The sequence below is a fragment of the Camelus bactrianus genome, chromosome 33 (genome assembly GCF_048773025.1).
Source record: "Camelus bactrianus isolate YW-2024 breed Bactrian camel chromosome 33, ASM4877302v1, whole genome shotgun sequence".
Taxonomy (NCBI): Eukaryota; Metazoa; Chordata; class Mammalia; order Artiodactyla; family Camelidae; genus Camelus; species Camelus bactrianus.
Window position 1 is genome coordinate 10,345,996 of NC_133571.1, and position 25,260 is coordinate 10,371,255.

The following is a 25,260-nucleotide window of genomic DNA, read 5'->3' on the forward strand; positions in this document are numbered from 1 at the left end:
GGGGCCTGAGGGAGGTGGAGGGGCGGAAGACTCTGGGGTCCCCTGGCCTGAGATGGGGTCGTGGCTGTTGTGACGGGCGAGCCAGGTGACGGGCCTCTTTCCCAGCTGTCATCAAGAATAGAGTGACAGTGGGAGCTGTGGGTTGGTTGCTTCTGACTTGGTCTGAAGAACCCCGCAGGGTGTGTGTGTGTGTGTGTGTGTGTGTGTGTGTGTGTGTGTGTGTGTATTAGTGAATTTAAAGTAACTGATGACATCGAAGTCTATCTAGGATGAACACTTTGGCCTAAAATCTACATATTCAGCCCCAAACTGATTGGATTACCTGCTGCTCTTGAGGGGGAAGGACCCAATTAGGGCAGTGAATAAAGGGCAGATGATAAGAGGCACGTGCAGAGAGAGCTGGGGAAGGGGAGAGACCTCGGAGCCAAGAGTGAGCATCTGCTCTGTGGTGCCTGGATCAACGAGGCTGCACGGGAAAGGGACACAAGGGGGACTTTCTGGTTAACCGAGGGCCAACCAAGAAAGCCTTGTCAATTTTGTTCTTCGTAGTTGGCTGTCATTCATCAATGTGAGGGGCCATTTTTCTATTTTAAGTGAATACAATTGATTGTCTTTTATGATAGACTGTCTTGCTTGCTTAGAAGCCAGAGGAAGAATGCCCAGGAAGGGAGGCAGTCGTGGAGGGCTGTGCCCAGTTGCGGTTTTAGCTGTTAAGTCCGTCTTGAAGTTCGGTGGTACCTTTTCTTCTGTCAGGCCCTACACGTCTTCATGTCTTGAACTCATCCCTTCCCCCCGATAGCTTTAGGCAGCTCTTAGCACCTGGCGCGGCGTCCGTTTTGCAGGTGGAGACGTGGAGGCCGAGTCAGTCGGGATTCTGGACTCTACACCAAGGTCCGCAGCAGAGGCAGATCTTCACTCTGGCGCTGCTGGCCCCAGTCCAGGCCCTGTCTGATGGACAGTGGTGGTACATTCCTGGACCAAGAAGGGAGGGTGGTTCTTCAGAGGAAAGTGTTTAGAGAAGAGGGTATGGCCTCAGGCTGGTGGGAAAGATCCCCTACGTCCGGGGATGAACCGGAGCGTGGAGAACAGCAGAGGCGTCGAGCCCGTTGCCTCTGGGACCTTTCTCTACTCCCTTTCATGTGAACTTCTTACCCTTTCACTGTTTATATGTATAAAGTCAAAATCAAAGGCCCTGATGATTAGATGGATTTCCACGCTGCCATCCTGAGTTTGTTTCTTTTTCTTTATACGTACCGGCTATGAGCCCTTGGACCAGTGAACTAAGCTTTACAAACCTCAGTTTTCACCTCTTTAAAATGGGGACAATCTTAGAATTGATGGGAGAGTTAAATGGTACGTGGCATGTCAAGTAGTTAATATGGCATTTATTTTATAGTAAATGCCCAGTAAGTGTTAGTTATCAATATTCTTACAGGAGCAGCGGCAGTGTCATTGCTTCTCACTGCAGGGCAGCCCTTGCCAGACCCCTAGCATCCTGGGAAGGGGAGAGTCAGGATGCAGTTGCCAAGCGCCCGTTCCTGTGGCTGGGCATCGTCATATGCGTCATCTCCTTAAAACCTCCGAACAAGCTTGCAGCCACATTTTTGATTGAGCGGTGCTCCCTGGGGTTGTGCCACTTCTAAAGTCCCACTTGTAGGATCCGAGGGATGTATCGTTACCTGTTCAGCAGGTGAGGAAATAGAGGCTTGGGGAGGTTAGACTGCTTCTGTTCTTGGTGTAGCTGGTGGGCACCTAAGCTGAAATCTTTCGACATCAAAGCCAGGGACAGGCTTGACAGTGACTTAATCCTTCCCCTTCCCGGCAGCCCGGAGGGATGTCTGGAAGGGCTGAGGTGTGGCTTCCTGGTGGAGCTCTCGAGAGTAGAGAAGTTGCTGTCTGCAGGGCTCTTACAGGTCACGGCCAGCGGAAGAGTCAAGGGACACTCGTTCGCAGAGCCCTGCCCGCTGGTTTCTTGGGGGAGGGCAGGGGTTATCCCACTGTGATGGCGCTTGATGCCCCCTGAAATGCTCTGTTTCTTGTCACTTGCTGAAATATGATTACCTAAGCAGAGGTACACAGAGGGAGTAGTGAGTGGAATTGGAGAGAGATGCCAGGGGTAGGGACAGAGAAGGGGATTCTGAGAAAAGAGGGGATGTGGGAAGTCTCTCTAGAGGGCGCCCAGAGAGACCCCAACATTGTGAGAGGACTCGGCACACTTTTCAGTCAGTGAGAAACGAGGGAGGAAGGCTCTGGCTAGGAGGGAGGGAGGAGGGCCAGACTGCAGTCAGGGCCGAGGAAGGCTGCCCCCCCCCTTTTCTCTGAAAATGACCTCAAGGGAAAATGTAACTGGAGGGGGTCTCAGAGGATGTTGGAGGACTGGGGTGGTGGCAGACGTCAGCTGGTGATGTTGTGGGTAGGCGGGGTTTTGATCTCGGCCATCACCCCTGGAGTGGCCTGGACTTGCTTTTCCCCATTGTCTAGGCAGCACTCATGACTCTTACCCCGGGGAGGGGTGTGTGTGTGTGTGTGTGTGTGTGACAGGCTGGGGGGTCCCCTCCATGCCCGATTCCGGATGAAGGCCTGTGGCCGAGAACCCTGGAGGTGCTTCAGTAAAAGAAGCAGGGTAACTGAAGTTGAGAGGAGGAGGCCAAAGACTCAGGTAACAAAAAGTGCTCTGAGGCTGCTAGATGCCAGCAGAAGGCCCTCTTCCCGTGATGAATCTCTCACCTCAGAATCCCAAGCGGGGACCAGGGGGGAAGACAGTTGTTGGCGACCAGCAGTTGAGGGGATATCCCATAAAATCACAGCAGAAGTCCCCACCGGGACCTTTCTGGCCCTTCCACCTAGTCTCTTACAGATGCCAAGGCTGCAGTCCTGCCTCTTTTAAACAAAACAAAGCCACAAACACCTGAAAGCTTGGGTGTTCCCTGGAACTCAGGGGTCAGCCTCTGCCTTGGCTTCACTGGCTCAGCCTGGCTCTGTCTGGCTAATGATTCTCTTGGTATCTGGACTCTCTGTTCCACTTTGCTGCCTGATAGAGCAAGGTCTTCCCCGGGAGAAGGAATCCCCGGGCTGAATCAGGGAACCCAGCCCCAGCGTGGTCCAGCCAGCGCCCTCCCATCACCAGGGGTTATAAGCATTTGAGCGTCTTTCACAGCCATGTTTACCTGCCGTTGCTGTGTGCTTCCAGATTCGTCTCCAGCGCCACCCATTCATCTTTTTGTTTTTTCCCTAACAGAGTTCTCATCTTAAAACTTGTCCTTTATAGATGGAGAGAGGCAGTGATGCACCCTCGGCCACACAGCTCTGGCAGGGACACTTGGGACTCTGAGTCCATTTCTCTTTGTGCTGCTGCGGGAAAGCTTGGGTGCCCCTGGCCAGCAGAACCCTCCTGGAGTCAGGTGTCCACCTGCCTCATCTGATGGTGCCCCTTCTCTCATCCCCTGTAGCTGAAGACCATGTGTACAAGAGCCTCAGAGAATTCAGTGTCTCCCCTCTCTGGGCCATTTATTCATTGCAGGTGGGCCTTACCCCCAGCAACTGTGGGGCTGAAGTGTTACGGGCTGGAGTTCCTGAAGCTCAGGCCAAAGGCTGGTCTCCTGGAGCTCATCAACTCGACGAAGTGCGATTATTCCATAGTCATCAAAACTATCCAGGCACTTACTGTGTGCCAGGGCCTTCTTCGAGGTTCTTGTTCAAATTATCTTCTGAGAACTGATCACCCCATTTTAAGGAGGGAAATAAGGCTACCCAGTGGGCACCAGGCCCATACCACCAACAAAGGGCAGAACCTCAAAGCCACGTGTGGCTGCAAACCGCCATAGGTCCGTACCTCTGGGAGGTCTCCGAGTTGGCATGATGTGCTGGAAGGAAGTCTGCTCCATCACAACAGGGGCTGACCTTCCCAGGGGAAGAGAGGGCTTTGTGTCGTTGCCTTGATAACCGCCGTACCTTGATTAGCCAGTCATGGGAGGTGCTGGGGGGGAGAAATGGGTTAAAGGCAGTGGTGAGATGAACCCCCAGATCAGTGCTCTTAGATTCCAGGAAGACTTGTCTGCTGCTGTTGTTGTTTTTACTGCAACAGATTTACCATCCTACCTGTGTTTATTTAAAATCATTCACCTTAAGAAAATAAATAAATACGTAAAATCATCCACCTTAAGAGGTTTGCGCTCATCTCTGTAGGAGGATGGTAACGCCCTCAAAACTTGGCCATGAGTGTTGGGAGCCGATGGGAGGTGGACCGTTTTTTGGATCTTCTCCCAGCACAGGGTGATCCGGACACGTCTTTCCTTGTACACTGTTGGTTTGCATGGGGGTTTCTTGGGGGTGCACAGCCGTCAGTGTCCTTTGCCTTTCTTTATCTTCTACTCCCTTGGAGACTTGTCCAGAGTGGGCATCTCTCCTCCCTTCTTTCTCTTTGCATTTGGGCTGGGGTAGTAAGAAGATTTAAAATATCCTGCTATGTTCATTGTGTGCCTTTGACATCCCTGTGTCAGACACTGACACTGAGGGAGGAAGTCATGGCAATAATTGATGATGTTAGTGACAACTAGCTTTTATTGAGCAGTCCGTGGATGCCAGGCGTGGTGGCAAAGATTTGACATGTACTATGTAAATGAAGCATCACTCAAGCCCGTGTAGATGGTCTGTGCCCAGTTTCAGAGGTGAGGAAACAGGCGCAGAGAAGATAATGAGCCTCCCCAGAGCGGTAGCTGGAAATGGCAGAACCCAGCCCTTGAACCCGTGTATGTGTGATTCCAGAGCGAGTTTTCTGAACTTCTCTCCTGCACAGCTAACTGTGTGTTCAGCATGTGTGTTTTCTACTGGCTGTGGACAGTGTTTCCAAGCCTATTGGGTTACCTGCTTTGGTGCTAAAAGTGGTAACAAAAGAGCTCTCTAAGCCTCTCTGGGCTGAGAACTGAGTTGCAGGGAGAAGGGACGGGGTGGACCTCTGTTTTCTCTGTGGGACAAACGAGCGGGGCCATAGGATCCAGTGAAAGCCAGGAGCCCCAGGGCACTCCAGCACCTCTTGGTAGTATGCCATTTATTAGGTAGGATAAGAAATGTTCTCTCAGACTAGAGATGCCTTGGCACTTCTTTTTGACCCATTCCAAGGTCACATCCTCCCCAGAGTGGACATTTAGCCAGATGTGAGGTGTCTGGCACTTACCGGATCATTGATGGGAAACTGACATCTAGAGATCAGAAAACCTGCTGCCCGAAATCCCTGGTCCTTCCATGATCTCTGTGGCCTGCAGGGAGGTGGTCCTGGGGGCTTTCTCAGCCCTACCTTTGATTGAGGCCCTGCATCATGAGCTCATCCCTCCACCCCCATCCTGTAGTGAGGCCAGGCCCTGAGGACCTTTCTCCCACTTGGTTGTCGCAGAGAACTACCCTTGAACCGTATCCTGAGCCAATCGATAGGGCTGGTTGTTTTCCATTCAACCCACATCTGCCCACCTGCTTTCCCTTTTCCATCTCCCCTGAATCTGTGTACCTTATCAGTTGGTCCTGTATCAGTTTTTGTTTTGTTAATAAAGCAAAAGAATGAGAGGAGGGAGAGAGAGAGAGAGAGGGAGAGCGAGCGAGCACGCCTCTTAGGGAGTACACGTCTCCTTGAGTGAAAGAACACGCAGTCCTGGCCTTTGGAATTGGCAGCCAGTGTACTGTTCTCTGTCAGATAAGAGGTACTGTAAATAAAACTGTACACCATGGCCCGTTGTAAAATGCCCAGCGTCTGTACTCATTGTTCTGACAGCTTATGCTTTTTTTGGGTCTGCTGTTTTGGTACACTCTGTACTTCCTTATGTAAGCAGGCATGCCTATCTCATCAGAACAGTCAAGATGTTTATTTTAAAATCTCAAGGAATTAAAAGAAAAAGGACACAGCACTCAACATTAGATGCTGGCAGACACAGACGGGAGGTGTTTTTGCAGCGCAGTTCCTTTTTCTTCCCTCTTCTTATTAGCATGGGGGCTGGGCGAGGTTTTGGAGAGGGAGGGATGTGTAATTTTTTTCCCTTCCCTCATTGGCTTCTGTCTTATTTACTGCAGAGAGACGCCAGCCCACATCTGATTGGGTTCAGTATCTTCTACTCCCCTTCCTGGATGCTCGGGACCCCCCCCCCCCCACCCTGTCGTCTCTGGGCAGGAAGGCTGTTTACTTTGCCGAGGGGAAGAGGCCAGAGGTAGTGGCGGGGAAGGAGGGCGGCCGCGGGGAACCTGCCTGACGTGCTTCTGCTGGATTTCAGCTCTGTTGTTGTTGGAATGCTGGGCATTGATAGAAAGCTTTATGGTTTTGAAAGTGCTTTTCTGGCAGGTCTCCCCTTTGATTCCTGAGAGGCGGGGTGATCCTTGGCCCAGAGAGGAGCGGCTCCCACACACGGAGGCCTTACGCGGGCTCCAGCCTCCAGGTGGGCTGTGGCGAGGGTCTCCTTTCTTTTCGCCCAGCCTTAACCTGCTGTGACCCCTCCTCTTTCCTCTGGCCCCTGTTGAACTTTCTGGCGGCATCAGGAAGTCCGGAAGAAAGGGGAGAAGTAGGGGTCTGGAAAATTCAGAGTGGTCAGGCAGCTGCTGGTCCCCCCCCCACCCCCCAACAGCAGCGCTTAAAGCCTCCTTGAGCCTCTTCTGCAGAATCCCTGGGAGACTGACAGGGGCGGGAATGTCTGTCTGTCCGTCCCTTTAACACTGACTCTCAGATACACTCGGTGCCTGGGCTGGAGTGGGGTCACACAGCAGATCCTGCCAGCCAGGGGAGGGGCCGCTCTGGCCGACAGGAGGCTCCTGAGTGTGCTGGGGGGGAGGTTGCGTGTTCGCTGCTGGGGTGTGGGTCCTGGGCAGCCGGGCGGGGAGTGCAGGGCCGATGAACAGGACCCCTTGCTCCAGAGGATTCAGACAGCTGTGCTTCCCGACCTGTCCTTCCTTCACCCCCATGCTGCCCGAGTTCCAGCCGGAGACCATGTCCTTGAGTTTTGAAAAAGGGCCAGTGGAGAGCCCAGAGTGTGAAGAGTAAGGACTCTGCCACCCCCTAGGGGACAGCCTGGCACTGCCCTGAGTGGCCACTGCCCCCTTCCCAGGCCCAGAACCGGCCTGGGGGGTTTCTTTGTTTGTCAGGCAATTGTGAGCGCAGACTCCGTGTCAGGCACCAAGCAGAGAACTGGGGATGGAGCAGATGACAAGGCAGAGGCCAGCCCTGTTCTCACGGAGCTTCCAGTCTGCCGGGGAGACCAAAAAGAGGAAAGAGCCTGGCAGTCCACACAGGACCTGTGAACGGGGCTCCTGGGGCTCCTCAGGGGAGGATGTAAGACTCGGGGGCGGCGGCAGCGTATGAAGAGCCATTACTGACATGCTGGTCCTATGATGGATTTTCCTGCTCCCTCAAGAAGACCATCACTTGCCTTTAAATTAGCAGAACAAGACGGGGAGGATACAGCTCAGTGGTAGAGTGTGTGCCTGGCATGCACAAGGTCCTGGGTTCAATCACCAGTACCTTCATTAATAAATAAATAAACAAACAATATTAATTACCTCCCCCCTGAAAAAAACAACAAAGTTTTTTTTTAAAAAAAAAGAATAAAACAACCTTAAAAATTCAACAATAAGGGGAATCCAACAAACTAAAAAAAAAAAAGATAATAAATAAATTAGCAGGACGGTGTGTGTGTGTGTAATTATAGTGAAATGTGTCTCTACAAATGACTCACTTTACACAAGATAAGTGGCCCCAAAATAGCTATACACTGAATTTTGGTAAAATCAATCATATTTTGCACAAAGGAGTCCCGGCTCTGAGCCTGACTGCAATGATGGTTCTGTGGATCTGCCTCCAGACGTGGGGCCAACCACTGTCCCGACCTTGTCACAACTCTCGAGGGATTTCCTCTGGGTGTTCCCATTTGACAGATGGAGCGATAGGCTCTCTGAGATTAGGCAACTTGCTGAGGGTCACAGCTGGTGATTAGCTTGGCTGGGATTTGAACTCTGATCTTTCTGACCCAAGTCCTGCGCTCTTAACCACATTCTGCTGCCCACCCCGCCAGGTGTAGAGAACATTGATAATCTGACATCTACGGAGCACCTAGTGAATAGCAAAGCGTTTTGTATTTTTTAATATGCATTACTTCCTTCGATCCTCATGGCCTCAAGGGAGGCAGACGGTTACAATCATACCCATTTTACAGATGGGGAGACAGGTGCATCGAGGTGACATGGGTGACGTCCACAGCAGTGAGCGGCTGAGCGAGGCCTGGGAGCCAGCTCTCCCCACTCTGGATCTTGCTGTCATGTCCTCTGGTTCACTCAGGTCTGTAATTGCTGGGGAGGAGAGCGAGGGTCTAGCCCACTTTTTCATCATGTGGTGCTACCTCTTGACTGTTTAATTTCTCTCCCTGCAAAATCCATGCCCCGTCTCTCCCTCTCCCTCTCCCCTCCCTGAGGCCATGCCAACCGCCTGGCCTCCACGCTCTTCCTTGGCCTGGAACGGGCTTTCTTAGACAGTGATGTTGCCTCTTCTCGCCTCGCCTGCTTCATTCTCTTCTCAGATGTCAGCTCATCCCGTGTCAAATAGCAGCCCCTGCCCTCTCCGCCCCTTTTCACTTATTTAGTTCTCTTTATCGCTTACCACCATCTATTTTATATTTACTTGACTCTTAAAAATGGACATCCAGAAAACATCCCCTGCGTATAGGAAGGAGGAACAGCTGTCCCCGAGCTGTGTCCTGGACTTCTCCCCTCTCCGAGATGAGCCCCGGGAAATATCGTGGGGGGTAAATCTGCCGACGCATCCATATGTGCCCGTTGTTTTCAACTGGCATGACCTCCTCCTTTCCCCCATCACCCCCTCACCCCGATGCTTTGTAAATGTATTAGTGGCTGAATGATGTCACCGTGATGCGTTTTGGGAATAGCCATGTGGTTTATGCACACTTGAGTTGCTCTGAATGCAAACTTGACATCATACTGGAGGCAGCAGCAAACAACATATGCACAGTAAACAGGCAGAGGCTGTCTTATTGATTAACAGATGAGGCCTCTATTATCGATCAAAGCTTGGCGAGGAAATTTATCACTTTTAATTTCAGGGCTGCCAAATATTTCTGCCTCTGAGCCAGCCGTTAACAGAGACAATTTAAAGGCACATGTCTCCTTGGGAGAGGGTGGTCTCTGCCTCTCTGTGCTCCATGACTCCTGTGTCCCGGACTGCCTGTTTTTGCTGTTGGGCTCACCCTGGGGGTTTGTGGGGAGTCTGGGCAGCGAATGCTGGGGCGTCATGAATTGGGGCCAACGCGGGAGCCCACATCCATGGTAAGTGTGTGTCGGGGATGTCACCCCAGTCATTGAGGACAGGGATCTTTCACACACTCAGCTCAATTTCGTGACTTCAGCGAGGCAGGGGTGGAGCGGGGAGGGCTCTGCGGGCAGCCAGATGTGGTCAGGCCTGAGCCAAGCCTGCAACCTTGCTGAGATCACGTGCGCGAATCTGTTTTCATCTTCCTCTGAGCTGCTATGATGCCACACATCCGGCCCTTCACTTCCTACCTGCCCTCCTTCCTTTCTCCCGGCTTCTCAGCCATTAAAGCAGCTGCCCCTGCAGCCACGGGGATGGCTGTTTTCTAAGAACCCTGCTCACCACAGTCCTTTGAAGCTGCAGCAGGAAGAGCGGGCGGCTCACCGGGGCCTCAGAGCCAAGGTGATGGGGATGAGGAGCCCAGGGGCGCCCTCCCTTTTCCAGCCCCTGCTCCCACGTTAGGCTCCCCTTTCTTCTTCAGGGAGAAACTGGTAGGACCAGAGAACGGGATGCAGTTAAAGTCAGATCCCCTACAGATCCGTGGGCCCTTGTTGTTGGCTCATGATCTGGGGCTGGGGGAAGTTTCTCACTGTTTGGAGGGCGGGGGGGCTCTGCACTTCGAGGTACTTGCTGCATTTCCAGTATAAATGGATGCAGAGGGCTGGCTGCCTCCCATGTGAATGCACAGTTGACTACATTGCCATCAAGTTCCTTGACTCTTTCTTTAAAGCCCTAGAAGCCATGTACAGGTCCAGGGCCTTAGGACACCCTGCAGCTGGTCAGAACACCCCCTCGAACATGGTATTCTCCCTGCCTTGAGGCGGAGTTCAGCGCCAGCCACCTAAGACAAATGACAGTGTTCATTTTTAAAGCTCTTAAGGAGAGGCGATTTCATATCTTTCCTGGGGCACATTATCACTCATTTAGTCAATCAGCCAACTAGTATTTATTGAGCACCTAGTAGAGGCTAGTCCCTGCTCATCGTTAGGAACAGAGACAAGGTCAATGCCCTAAATGTTTATTGGTGTTTAATTTAAGTCTGTACTGATGCAATTTGTGTTCTGAGATCTCCTCCTTAAGCATGCACGAATACTCCAAGGCAAAGATTTAAAAACTATTTAAAAAGTAGTGGGACCATTTTTTTCAAGTATAATTTTACACAAAACCTGGAGGTATAAAAGGGACAAATTAGAGCCATCTGCAGCAGCATGAATGGACCTAGAGATGTTCATACTGAGTGAAGTAAGTCAGACAGAGAAAGACAAATACCGTATGTTATCACTTATTCATGGAGTCTAAAAAAAATGACACAAATGATCTTTTTTACAGAACAGAAACAGACTCACAGACAGAAAACAAGCCGATGGTTACCAAAGGGGAAAGGTGGAGGGAGGGGTAAATTTGGAGTTTAGGATGAACAGACACGCTCTGTTATATATAAAACTGATAAATAGCAAGGACTTACTATATAGCACTGGGAACTATATTCAGTATCTTGTAATAACCTGTAATGGAAAAGAATCTGAAAAAGAATATATATATATAACTGAATCACTTTGCTCTATGTCTGAAACTAGCATATCATAGTAATCAACTATACTTCAATTTAAAAAAAAGGAAAAAAAAAGGGGGATAAATTTTTTTGGGCTTGGGGGGCAGTCCAAATAGAACTTTGTGGATGGAACCCTAGGGAGGCAGAAGGGTATAGGGATCAAGAGGAAAGGCTCTGAAGTCAGGCTGCTTGGATTTGAATCCACCTCTACGGTTACCTGCTGTGTGACATTGGGCAAGCTACTTAACCTCTCTGAGCTTGAGTTGTCTCATCTGCTAAATGGGGGTAATCATACTAGGTATTTTAAAAGGTTGTTAGGATTAAATGAAATGATATACCTTAAATACTTAGCCTCATGCCTGGAATACGCTACAGCCTCAGGAAGTATGAGATAGTGTGAAAACCGGACCAGACTGCTTTCCACTACAAATATATGTGAGAAGTGGTTCTGCCTCTTACGACGCTCTAATGCAAAGTTGAAGCACAGGCGCACTTACAGTAACGCTTAGACGTGATGAAAGGAACAGAGTGCAGCGGCGGATTGGAAAGGGCGGAGCAGCGAGCGGCCGGCGTGCTTGGCGCATGCGTACTCTGGTCTTAGAAACAGACTAAGACTAGAATGGATGGGAATGAGCCCGGATGATGCTCAGGCCGCGAGACCCAGCGAGGGTCGAGAGGTACCCAGAGAGGGCCGGTGAGGACAGTTCCCAATGGAACTGGACAGCTAACAGGGCCAGATTATGGATCACTGCGTGGAGTTTGACCTTTATCGTGAAAGCGCTGGGGAGTCATTCAGAGACTTTAAATGGCCAGGAACAGGAGGTTGCTGGGGGAGACCATGAGCTGAGTTTCTGACACACGGAGTTAGGGGTTTATCCAAGGAGAGGTATGTCAGTGATTCCTGTGTCCTCATAAAGTGTAAGCGGGGTAACTGGGCACGTTTGTGTCATTTACTACTTTTCTGTCACCTGGAGCCAGCCCCCCAGAAGTCCCCTTTTTCTTTGGCATCTCCTCTGCACCCCATCTCTGTTTGTCTGGGTTGTTCTGGTTTTGTTACCTCTTCTGTCTGAGAGAGCCCTCAGTGGGGGCATTTGGGGCCCAGCTGGGTGGGTGGTGGCATCTCAGAGGAGGGTCTGGGCTGGCTGCTGGGGCCGTGATTTATCCCCGACTTGGAATCGTCACAGGCGTTCAGCCCCCTCCCCCAGAGTCCGTCTGCATGATTTTGGCCCAGGACCCCTTTCCTGATGGAGTGTCACTCTTGGTAATAAGGTAACTGCCTCCCCTTTCTTTCAGCGGGTGCCAAAGCCTTCGTCTGTGATCAGTGTGGTGCCCAGTTTTCGAAGGAGGATGCCCTGGAGACACACAGGCAGACCCACACTGGTGAGTGACTGACCCCCATCCTCCTGTCATCCACGGGGTGACAGCACGTGGATGTGAAGTATCTCGGTGGTACCCTCGTTCAGTAAACAGGATATCCGGTCATTTCCTGGGGGAGCTGTGAGTGGGGATGGCTGGCTCCCCCTGCTTGCAGGGCTGGCCAGGCAGGAATTCACAAGTGTGACTTTGCCCCAGAAGAACAGCTGCCCTGAATGAGGCCAAGACCCCCGTCTCTAACAGGCCACTGAAAGCTCATCGTCACGAGAGCTCTAGGACACTCTTGGGGAGGCCTTAGGAAGTCTATGATGTTATCTAACCATCCTGTTCCCGTGGTGCAGGGCCAGGAAGCCTCCCCCACCCGATGGACTAACTCTGATTCACCTCATGTGGCCGCAGTGGGCTTGTCCTCCCTCTGCAAGAGCCCCGCCATTGTCTAAAAGAAAGCAGTCTGTCTGCAGGGATGCGTTTGAACAATATTAACAAACAATGACATTGGTTTGATTTCAAAGCAATGATTTTGCGGCGTCTCATCACGGTAATCGGTTATCTTCATCACCATCATCATCAGGGTAGCTCACACTTCCTGAACGTTCACGATGTGCCAGGCCCTCTTCTCCATCTTTACCTGATCTCATTTGGCCAGTCTTTCTATAACCCTGTAAGGCAGGAGACGACTCCCATGTCGTAGATGAGGAAACCGAGGTTCAAAGGAGGGGAAGTGACTTGCTGAAGTGAATGGGGGGTTGGGAGTGGGGTTTAATCCTGGCTCTGCCACTTACAATTTGCGGGACCACCACGGGTAAGTTCTCTTAATTTGGGTTTCCTCATCTGCTAGAAAAGTGGAGTAATAATAGTACCTACCTCGTAGCATAGATTTGTTGCGGGGATGAAATGCAATGTTGTATTCAAACTGCTTTGCTGAATGCTTGGCTCATAATAATCATTCAGTAAATGGTAGATGCATTTAATTCAATAAATATTTATTGAATTTCTACAATGTGCTTGGCACTGTTGGGGTATTTAAGATATAGTGACATGAGACAGAGAACTTTCTTCATGGGACTGAGGTTCTAATAGGGAGACAGTATAAACAAATAGTTGTATATAATGCCAGGCTATAAAAAGTGCTAGAAAGAAAAAAAAATGTAGCATGATGAGGCATAGAGAGTGGCAGGGAGAAAAGTGGTATTTTAGATCAGATGGACTTCTCTGAGAAGGTGACATCTGCGCAGAGTCCTGAAGTGAAGGAGGGAGCCACTCGAAGGTTTCAGGGAAGAAGGTCTGGGCAAAGGAGGCAGGCACTTCCAGAAGCCCTGAGGCCGGGCTGAACTTGACAAGTTCAAGGAGCAATGTGAAGAGCGTGGTGGGGGGCAGGGAGGGAGGTGCGGAGAGGGAGGGGTGAGGAGGTTGGAAGTCAGGTGAGCCTCTCAGCCCTAGGATGGAATTTGGATTTTATTCTGCATGTGGGAAGAGTCTGTTGGCAGGGGAGAACATATTTGCAAATCATACAGCTGCTGAGAAACTTTTGGTTAGAAAATACAAAGAACCCTTATGACTCCATAATAAAAATACAAACAACTAAAGTATAAAACGTGCAAAGGATCTGAATAGACATTTCTCCAAGACTAGACAAATAGTCACTGAGCGGGTGGAAAGATGCTTGACGTCGTTAGCCATCAGGGAAATACAAATCACAATCGCAGTGAGATACTACTTTATACCTATTAAGATGTAGCTCTGATAAAAATACAGACATTAAGAAGTGTTGTCAGGGATGTGGAGAAGTGAGAACCCTCATACACTGCTCGTGGGAGTGTAAAATGGTACAGCCGCGGTGGAAAACAGTTTGGCAGCTCCTCCAGAGGTTCAACAGAGATACCACGGGACACAGCCATTCCATTCCATGTGTATACCCAGGAGAAATGGAGACATGTATCTACACAAAAAGATGCACCTGAGTGTTCATAACAACATTATTTATAATAGCCGACAAGGTAGAGGTGACTCAATGTCTACCCGCTAATGAATGGATAAACAAAATGTGATTTATCCATACAGTGGAGTATTATTCATCTATAAAAAGGAATGAAGTCCTGATTACATTCTATAACACGGATGAACCTTAGAAACGTGACGCTCAGTGGAAGAAACCAGTCACAAAAGGCCACCTGTTGTATGGTTCTGTTTATATGAAGCATCCAGAATAGACGAATCTATAGAGATGGAAAGTCAATTAGTAAGTGCCAGGGGCTGGGAGGCTTAGGGAGTGACTAATGGGTGTGGGGTTTCTTTTTGGGGTGATGAAAATGTCCTAAAATTGATTATGGTGATGGTTACGCATCTCTGAATATGTTAAAACTATTGACTTTATACTTTAAAAGCATGAATTGTATATTTTATAGTATATGAGTTATGTCTCAGTAAAGCTACACACACACACACCACACACCACACACACATGTGCACAGACATTTATAGAGAAGGTGGAAAATAATTGTCCATTGGAGGGGGTTGAATGAGAACATGATGTGACTTGATTTATGGGTTTAAAATACCACCCTGGTTCCTGTGTTGAGAAGTGACCACAGGAATGTTTCAGTTATCAATTGCTGTTCAGGGAACCACTCTGCCAGTAAATTAAAGCCAGGGTGTGTTCTTATCTCAGACAGGTCTGTGGTTGTGCTCAGCTGGGCAGTTTTCCCTTGGGGTCTCTCACGTGCTTGCAGTTGGGTGGTGTCTGCGGCTGCGTGTCCACGATGGCTTCCTCGCTCATGTGCCTGTCTCCCCCTGCTCTTCCCCGGGCCTTTCTCAACAGCAGAGCAGCCTGGACTTCTCACCTCACTGCTCAGGGCTCCGAGAGACAGGAAGCAGAAACTGCCAGCGCTCTTAAAAGCTAGTCTAGATACAGTTCCCTGTGCTGTGCTGTATTCAGTATCTTGTAATAACCTATAATGATAAAGAATATGAAAAAGAATATATATGTAAATAACTGAATCAAAATGCTGTACACCAGAAACTAACACAACATTGTAAATCAACTAGACTTCAATTAAAAAAAAATAGAAAGCCAGGCTGGAAACACACAGCATCACATCCACCGTATTTCATTGCTCTCAGCAGGCTCAGGTCAGTCCCAAATTCAAGGGATGGAAGTGTAGACTCCCCTTCTCCGGGGGAATGACAGACATATAGGGAAAGAGGAGTTGGTGGCGGCTGTCTTTGGGGATGAGCTACGAAGCTCCCACGGAGACTGGGGTAGAAGAAGGAAGACGGAAGACCCGTCGGCTGGGGCTGGTGTGATCATCTCCAGTATTTTCTTGTCCTTCTGCCTCACAGAATCAGCCTCTCTGAGTGGAAGCCCTGTACCCTGGGCTTTGGGCTGGTGCCCGTGGCAGTGGGGAGAGAACTTTCCAGGTGAACTCTCATTCCAGTCCATGTCTCCCTGGCTCGGTTCCAGAGAAGCAGACTTGGCTCACTGATTTTGCCCAGAGCTCCAGAGCTGGGAGGACCCAGGTCTATCAGGGTCCCAGCCAGTTTCTTTTCTTTTTTAAATTCTTATTTTTTATTGAAGTGTAGTCACTTTACAATGTTAGTTTCAGGTATACAGCAGTTATACATATACATACACCTATATCTATATTTTTTTCAGATTCTTTTCCATTACAGCTCATTACAAGAAATTGAATATAGTTCCCTGTGCTATACAGTAGGTCCTTGTCGTTTATCTTTTTTTTTTTTTTTTTGGCATTCTGTTTTATTGAAGTCTAGTACTAACTACTATATATAAAATAGATAAACAATGTCTCTCCTGTATAGCACAGGGAACTATATTCAGTATCCTGTGGTAACCTATAATGAAAAACCATATGAAAAGGAATATATGCACGTATGTGTATGACTGAAACATTACGCTGTATACCAGAAATGGACACAACATTGTAAACTGACTTACCGTGTCTTATTGCTGGACCACAGATGGAACCGAGAATCCTACTCTGAGAATTCCAGTCGGGGGGTTGAGGAGATGGAGCTGTGAGCCAGCTTTGCCAAGCAGCTTAATTCTGTCCATCTAGATTAAATTTGCAGCGGCAGGGAGCAAGCTACCCTCACAGCCAGGGCCCGGGCAAGAGGCTGAGTCCCTGCCGAGCGAGCAGACGGGGATGCTGTTCACAGGCAGACCCCACACACTTATTGAGCACCTTCAGTGTGCCTGGCACCCACTGGTGAGCAACACAGACCTGCTCCCCGTCTTTTTTTTTTTTTCCAGAGAGCTTTATTGAGATACAGTTCATATAACATATAGTTCACATGTTTAAAGTGTATAATTCGGGTGGGGAGGGTACAGCTCAGTGGTAGAATGCACGCTTAGCATGTGTGAGGTCTCAGGTTCAATCCCCTCCATTTAAAAAAAGTGTACAATTCAGTGGGCTTTGGTATATTAGCTTATTAATTTTTAAAACGGTGGTTAAAAGATACATAACAAAATTTGCCATTTTAACTATTTTCAAGTGTACAATTCAGTGATATTCATGACATTCCAACCTGTGTTTTAAGAGTTTGGCATTGATTCAGCTTTGAAAGTCAGAGGCATCTTAGGACCCATGCCTTCTGGGGTTTATTAAGTCAGTGAGGACTTGAAAGTGCTGAACACTTTCCAGAAAAGGATATTGGTTTCAAGTGTCTTTGGGAAGAACCTGGAGTTTGAGTCAGAAGCTGAGGAGGGGAGTTGAACTTAACTATTAGCAGCCTTGTTTCTCGTGCTTTCTGCCCTTCAAATGTCCCCCCACCCCGCAAAGGGGTATAATGCCCACCCTTCCTCTAGCAGGTGGGGCCCAGCCCACTCAGATGTTTGCTTTATCTCCAAATTGAATCCAAATGATGGATAAGAGACCAAGGTGGGCACTTTGAGAAGGGCTCCCTCCCCAGCTGGCTGTGAGCTCTCCCTGGACCAACGCCCTCAGCCGTGAGGCGTGTTTGCCCACTTGTTAGTGTGGGGCAAACAGCGCTCGGCTGGGGAGAGACGCGGTAGCAGCCTTAACTGCAGCATAGGGCTGGCGACGAGATGGCTCTTCTGACACGTGGCAGAGCTTATCATCGACAGCACTGCTTCCTGCAGAACCCAGATGGATCCTCCCACTCCTCTAATAATCAACTTGAAATCGAGTTGCCATGCCATCTGTGTTGTAAGAAAGGGGGCCTGTGAGGAAGAGAGAGACCGTGTCACAGGGGATGCTAAAAGTGATGCTAAAGTTTCTGGACTGGGAACAGCCAGTGGGGTACCAGTTATCACTGGAGAGCCAACTGGAGAGCAGGGAGAGAGCTCTGAAAAGGAAAAGGAATCGAGATCCTGGGAGAGTAAAGTCATGGTTAACGCCAGCTTGTATCTCCGATACCTGAGTTTGTCAGACATGGTCCTCTGTCATACCCATTTAACAGATGAGACCATGGAGGCCTCGGGGCCCCCCACTAGGAAGTGAAGAGCTGGAAGTTGACCCAACCCCAGTGTCAGTGCTCTTCCCACCAGCCCCCGGCAACCTGCCCGTTGCCGTACTGCTGTCCGTGGGTGTGTGGCTGAACGGTTTCGGGAGAGCGGTCAAGGATCATGTAGCTCGTGGCCCTGTCCCAGGCAGGGCTCTTCTGGACTCCTGTGACCCATCTAACTAAGAATCCTTACCACCCTGATCCCCATGTCCCCCTCATGAGAGAGGATACCATTTCCTGAAACAGATCAGGTCTGCGAGTTTCAGGCCCAGGGCCACCCGCTACGTGGAGAATTAACAGAGCTAACGTGCGGCGTTGCCTCCGACAGGTGATCAGCGTGCCTCACGGGTATTCTTGCCACTGAAAAAGGGATTTGGTAGAAGTATTTTCAAGTCCATTCCACCAAACGAACATCGTCTTCACATCTCACTCCTTCGACCCCACTTACCCTGGATTTCCATCCTGGGAGTGTGACCCCCTCCCTCCAGGGTCTCGGTGGGCTCCAGCTGGTGCTCCGGGGGGACACACTGTTGGTTGGACTGGGCTCAGGCTTTGTTGTCACACTTCAGTTTTCATGTTTTGCTACATGAAGACTTTGAGGAGATAAACAGAGATCACTTTACACCTTTTATATTATGACAAATACATATTGCAAAAACCCTGCTGCTTCCAAAATGCTCGGGTTGCAGAGCAGTGAGGAATTAACAGCTCCACAGCTCCCCAAGATGCTTGTTCTTCATTTACACATCAGAATTTTTTCACACTGTTCAGTGAAACAAAAAGTGAGAAAACACGCACACACGCACGTACACACTCACACACGCAACCCGCTCACCGCTTGGGTTCTATATTAGGAATGTCTTAAATTAGTAAGTAGTTCCTTAAGTCCAGATAAACTGATAGAATACCATCAATGGCTTAATTTATACTCAGGGTTTGAAATTTGACACAGGGACACTATCTTGGCTCAGGAAACACAAGTGGTTTTGTGCCAGAGGTTTTAATGACCCATCAGTAATATAAATTGCTGCATCACTGAACAGAAATAGCTTCTCTGTGTCATTTGATCTGGAAACTTCTCCGGCCAGGCAGCAGTTAATAAATTTAAAAATAATTACCCTCCTCATTCAAAGTCAAACTAATTAGAAGTGGGTTTTACAAATCATAATGTTGTCCAAGCCACTGTACATCCCCGTCTGGGACTTGAACACGCCTGGGGGCAACAGACCGGATCGGGTGGCGTTAATTGGAGGGTAGGCGAGATACCTTGGCTGCCGAGCTGAAGGCTAGGGGGTTGGGACGGTCTTCAGCAAGCCCTGTCGGGGACGGAGGGAGGGAGGGCAGCTCTGTGGGGAGGCCTTGGGGTTGAGCTGTAGGAACCTTGAACTCTTTTAATCAACTTGTAGGGAACTCGGAGCATCTGCCTCTGTGTGATCTGAACATGGTGGAGATGGGGCCAGTGCTAGGGTTTGGGGGCCAGGCCAGAGAGACAGTGAGAAACCCCCACTCGGAAAAGGCGGATGTGCACATGGCTCCTTGGGGAGGATGGACCCACCCGAAGGCATGGGGGTGGGGACGAGGATGTCTCGAGGGCTTTATTCACTAGGCAAGTTGGGGCCCTGATGGGGTGGCTCAGATTTGTCCTGCAGGCTTCAGAGAAGAGGGGCCCTTGGATCCTGAAGTCTGAGTGTGACACTCTGGGTGTTCAGAACAGAGTGACACGCACAATGTGGGACCTGGTGTCAGACTGTCTAGGTTCAAATCCTAGTCCCATCTCTTCCAAGTTTTATGACCTTGGGCAGGTTCGCTTAACTTCCCTAAGCCTCCATTTCCTTCTTGGGAACAGGACGGCTCTGCTGCTATCGTATGAGAGATGTTATGAGGGTTTAGTTCTGTGCAAAGCGCTCAGCATAGGCCTTGCATAGAGTGAAGTCTCAGGAATGGTGAGGGTGGTCACTAACATTGCATTATTGTGGTCTCCACCAGGCAGTGGCCTCGGAGGGGACCCATTCTCCCGGCTGGGAAGGTGAGAGGGGGAGGGCCAGGTAGATAGTAACGGTTGTGGAGGAATGGGAATGGCTTCCAGCTGCTTTGCCAAGGTGGGGGTGGGGTCTTTGAGGACCCCTGACTTGACGTCTGGCCGAGAGGACATTTCCGGTGTGCCCACAGAGCTCGCAGCCACTGGAATCCTCCAAGTGCAGTTGGGAGAGGTGAGGGCACGATGAAGTTCCTAACGCTGAACAGGCTCACAGAGCAGATTGGGTAGCTCTTAGTTAAGGCCTAGGATGCCCAGAGCTGCCCCTGGGGACCACCCTCTACCTACATCTAAACTGATGATGTAGACGGCTAGGCCAGACGAGCCCAGAGCTGGGGTCAGCATGAAGCAGGCACCCCGGCACACGTTAAAGGAGGCCTCCGGAGTCAGTGCCCTTGAAGGTGCAGGAGTCCTGAGTCCCCTGCTGGTGTCCTGGCCCGTGTCTGTTACCATCAGGAACCTGAGTATTCTGGAAATGTAAATAAAGACCTTCCATGTCATCCCTCCTTAGGCTCCCCTAGTGCCCTGCTGATGAAAAGAGGCAGACAAGATGGCTAAAGTCACTTCACTCCGAGGTTTAGGAGTTCTGGGGCTGGGAAGCCTGAGGGAAACCTTAGAGGCCCGGGACACTGGACTGAACTGGACCAGAAGACTTGCCTCTCTCTCCTCCAGCCCCCACCCTGCCCCACCAGGTCGGCCGGATGAGTAACTTGGGTTTCCTGCAGATCAGAGTAACCTTTGCGGCTGGTTCCTCCCATCATTCCTTCCTTCATTCATTCCCTACGTTTTAAAGTCCCTGCTATGTGCAAGGGGCTTTGTGGCCCCAGTGCCTAAGGGTGAACAAAACTTGGTCCCTCTTTCCCGAAGGCTACAGGGTTGTATTGGATACTTTGGAAATAACATTTTATTAAGTCCTCATTACAGTCCTAAAACATAGACATTTTTCTTCCTTACTCTTTACTAGAGAAAACTGAGACTTGGAAAGGTTAAGGATGACCTACACCAGAAAGCCCATGTTTTAATGCCACCGCCTTCCCTCCCCGTGTGGGCCTGGGCATCGTACCTGGTGTGCAGACCAGGGGCTCGACTCTGCCCATTCCACAGCCTACGAAACCAGGGCTCAGAAGCCCATATTTGTAAAAGGGGGTCAGTTAAGAACAAACAAGCCAAACTAGAGTTAGGACCCACGAGTTCTTACTTCCAGGCCAAAGCTCTCTCCACTATGACTGCAAAATAAGGACTTTCTTTCTCTGGCCTAGAAAAAGTGGCTTGTTTTCACATTCCTGCATCACAGAGGAAGCCACTCAAGCAAATGCAAGTGTTGAGATGCTGGTTCTCATTCCCTCGGTGTTGTCTGCGGGAGGGTCCTGCGGTCCAGGAACAGTTAACACACCTGGCCGCCACGGGCAGCCGTGTTGTGGGAGCTGCCCTCCGCTGAGAGCAGGGAGCAGGTTCTGGGGGTGCCCTGCCCCAGGGCCCTCACCATAGGAGGCACCTTGCCTTAACTTTGGAAGGAGGAGGCACTGAGAACACACACACACTCCGCAGCTTGGTAACCACCCAGTTTGAACGTGCAGAGCTGTACCCCCACCTTGGCGTCATTGGCTCCCTGCTTACACTGGCCCGTCTCACTCCTGACATATGAACGATGCTTGGAAAGAGCTTCAGGGATAGTCTCTCGCTCTGAACTTCAGAGGAGAAAATGAAGTCCTTGTTTGGAGGACTTTCCATGGTGGGTGAGCACTGGAGGGGTGGCAGGCACGGTGGGTGGGGCAGAGATTTAAAAGAGTGAGCAGCGACGTTCCTTCCCTCTGGGTGGCTGCCAGTCTTGCACCGCTCCTGTCACAAGGGGCAGCGCTGGGCACAGAGGAGCCGCGTCAGGGTGGCTGACCCCTGCCCTCCGGCAGTAGGAAGACCAGTAACTGTTGTGGCTCCTTCTCCCCTGGGCAGCCTCTGGGTGCCCAGCCCCGGATGACACGGGAGCGGGAAGGGAGAAGGGCCAGAAAATGAGAAACGACTTCATCTACCCGAAACTTGACATGGAAAAAAGGCAGAGTGAGCCTCACCCCCCTGCGCACGCTGGAGGGCGTCAGGGAGGACAGGGCAGGGAAGTCATCAGATGGACACGTGGACTTCGCTCAGTTTGGCATGACCTTCCCATTAAAAACATAATAGCGTTTGACTTTTATAAATATCAGGGGTGATTTGTATAGCGTTTCACGTGGTGTGCCAAGGAATTGAACCTGAGAAAGCCGGGGCTCGGAACGGCTGCGGAATGTCATAGGCACTTAGGGAGAGAGAGTCATGTGTTGCTGTTTGTATAGTCAGAGCACCAGCATAGACTTACTCTTGACCTCATTTCATGCTGTTACTATAAAGGCATGTTTGATGCCTAATATAGAGTTTTATTTTCCAAGCACGGGGCTCTCGGCTCTGTTAGAGCTGCTTGCTGTGGAGTAGGGAAGGACACCCCAGCTGTCACCTGCTGGCCTAGACAAGCCATCCTTCTGCACCGTTCATCCTAGTGGCGCCCAGGACCCTCCAGCCACCTTCTGGAGGGGCCCTCAGTGCTTCTTTTTAATTAATAATTTTTTAGGGTAATTTTAGATTTATAGCAAAGTTGAGTGGTAAGTAAGGGGGAGGGTATAGCTTAAGTGGTAGAGCACATGCTTAGCGCGCACCAGGTCCTGGGTTCAATCTGCAGTACCTCCTCTAAAAATAAAAATACCTAATTATCTCCTCTCCTCAAAATTAAAAAAAAATTAAAATAATGCAATAATACATAAAATTTTAAAAAATTGAACGGTAAGTACAGAGAGTTCCCATAGACCCCATGGTTCCCCAGCCCAACCCAGCCTCTCCCACTTTCAACATCCCCGACCGGAGTGGTCCGTTTGTTACAGCAGCTGAACCTACACTGACACATCATTATCAGAAAATTTATGCCACCGGTTGCTCTTGTTGTCGTACGTTCTCCGCATTTTGACAAAAGCATAATGGTGTGTATCCACCACTGTCGTATCACACAGAGCAGTTTCGCTGCCCTCTGGGTCCTCTGTGCTCTGCCCGTCCATCACCCCAGTACTTTTTACAGGAAGCACCGCTGCTTCGAGGGGATCGGTGGTGTGTGGCTCTCTTGGGATTGGAGAGGAGAACTGACCCGAGGCCGATTTGGGTTAGAAGAGGGTGAAGCTCATCCACTCAGGAGAGATCTTGAGCGTCTGCTCCATATTGGTTGCTGATGCTGGCCCTGGGACAGGGATGCAGCAGTGAGCAGGACTCACAGGCTGCCTCCCCCCTTCACCAGCCGCCCGTCCTAGTGGAAATGATGAACGTTATCGGCAGGTGGGGCAGCATGATATCTGGGAAAGCAATAATGAATTAGGAGAAAGGAGACCTGAGTTCTTATCCTGGCTCTGCTGCAGCTTGCTTTATGACACGGGACAAATTGCTTTATTTCACTGCCTCTCTCAAATGTCGGGTGTGGGACTTGGGTAAGAAAAATGGCTATTGGCAGGGAGTGGGGTTCCACGGTTCCAAGCGCAGCTGAAGCTTCTGATCTTGTATTGATGGTCTACGTTTTTCTCGACTTTAGTGAGAATATTTGTAAACTCTGATTATTATGATCTTTAGATGTCTACAGTGTCTTTCACCAGCAGACAAACATTTCTTTCATTTTATTTAGCAGCTTAGTCAGTAAAAAATAAAGTGCATGCTGTGTCTGAGGAAGAGCTTGAAGGTGAAGATCTTTTGCCTTTTAAAAATTCTTCCAGAAATTGGAGGGGAATGGAAGAATTTGATCTTTGAGGATGGTTGTTCAGCGATTGGACCGGGCCTAGCACTGGGGCTGGGCTTTTATATTATCTGACAGAGCCTGCATGACCTCACTAAAAGGCAGGTTCACTGTCTCTGTCACCCATGAGAAGCCGTAGGCTCAGGGAGGTTTAAATAATCTGTCTCGTTCAGTGGAAGGACTGGGTTCAAGTTCAGGCGCCCCGGTGGTGAGTCTGATGGGGACGTTCGGGGCACCTGCTGTCCTTTCCTTCTCGTTATCCTCACCTCGGAGTCCCGGTGATGAGCCTCAGCCCCCGACCCCAGGTTGGCACTCCCCCCTCCCCCTTCCCTTCCCCAGGTTTCTCCTATATCTTTTCAGCTCCTACCCCTTCCTCGCTGGCTGCTCCCTCCTCCCTCGTGACACCGCTGCTGCCCGATGACAGAAAGGAGTTCATAAAAACCAATGTGTAACTGAAACTTGAAAAGCCATAAATCGCCTTGTTTTTTCTAGGATGTTGGTAACATTTTGATTTAATAGTTGGACAAACACAAGGGCCTATTTTATTCAGAGTTTACAGGCCTCAAGGCTGTTATTCCTCCAAATTTAATAGCATTGAAATTGCAGGGTTTGCTATAATTTGCCTATCGCTTTCTGCACCACCATTGGTGTTTATTGTCAGCGGGATGGAATCTCAATCCGACTCACTTAGATAACATGTCTGTTAAACATTTAGATAATTGTACCATCATTAACTTGTCACATTATTTTAGAGATTTGAAACAGAAGCAGGGTAAGTAGAGGTAGCAAGGGGGATGGAGGTGGGGGAAGAGGAGGAAGAGGAAAATCTCTCCTGGGTTAAACAACCAGGAGATGAAAGAGCTGATTTCACACTCTTGACATTTGATCGGAGGTTGTCGGAGTCAGGGGGTGTGTCCGGCAACCCCTGTGACAGTGCCGCGGATGCTCAGAGACCCTCCGTGTTTCCTATCCAGCTTTGGTCTTCATGTACCAAAGATCAATTTTTTAGCTTCCCTTAGAGGTGCTGATGGCAAGATTATATGTCATTACGAAGCCCTGAGAGCAACCTAAATGTCCAAAGATAAGGAACCTGTTCATTATGGGACCTGCGCAGAAAGATGTCCACGATGTTTTGTGTGATGAAACGTGGTTAGAAGAAAAGAGTGTATAGTGTGATCCCATTTAACATAAAATACAGAAGCCATTCTGTAAGATTCTCTGAGTTTCTACCTATTAACAGTGATTGTCTTTAGAGAATGAGATTACAGAGCAAAGCGGGTTTTACTTTTTGCTTTGTCTGTTTCTGAATAACAGTGATTAGTACTTATTTTTTCTTTATTGTTATATAATAGTATTTTTGTATTGTAGTCAACAGTATTATTGACTGGCATGGATTATTTACATCCTTTTAAAAATTAAGGTCACATTATAAATAATTAAAATATCACCTTTGAGTCTCATTCTTTCCATGGAGGACGATTTCTGAAAATAAAAGGCTACAAGTGCAAGTTGGTGGGTTTTGAGAAAGTTGCAGGACGTCAGTGTCTCAGCTGCACTGGTAAGCACCTCGCTTGCCCCTGGTTAAGACAGGTAGAGGCCAGATGGAGAGCTCGGAACCCTGGGAGGGGCTTGTGCGGCGCTCACGGGTCACAGCTGCTCAGCCTGTTCACAAGGGCCTGATGGGGGATGTGGGTAGCAAGAGAGATTTTCACTACCTAAGTGAGGACCGAGGT

General features: G+C 49.6%; 1 protein-coding gene and 1 long non-coding RNA gene across 6 annotated transcripts in view; one reads left to right on the plus strand and one right to left on the minus strand.

Annotated features, from left to right (window-relative positions):
- The window catches only part of ZBTB16 (zinc finger and BTB domain containing 16), a 184,122-nt gene that overhangs the window by 108,008 nt on the left and 50,854 nt on the right, over nucleotides 1-25,260 (plus strand). For 4 of the 5 annotated variants that reach the window (XM_074357144.1, XM_074357142.1, XM_074357145.1 and 1 more), the window contains exon 4: nucleotides 12,135-12,221. The exons of the other annotated variant lie outside the window; for it this stretch is intronic. In XM_074357144.1, coding sequence (XP_074213245.1) covers nucleotides 12,135-12,221 — 87 coding nt within the window. The remainder of the gene's footprint in view (nucleotides 1-12,134; nucleotides 12,222-25,260) is intronic. 5 annotated transcript variants of the gene reach the window in all.
- LOC123616451 (uncharacterized) lies at nucleotides 16,426-18,653 on the minus strand. Its single transcript, XR_006724458.2, has 3 exons — nucleotides 18,535-18,653; nucleotides 18,148-18,292; nucleotides 16,426-17,415 (listed from the first exon to the last, which is right to left on the minus strand). It is a non-coding gene; the product is annotated as an uncharacterized LOC123616451 (long non-coding RNA).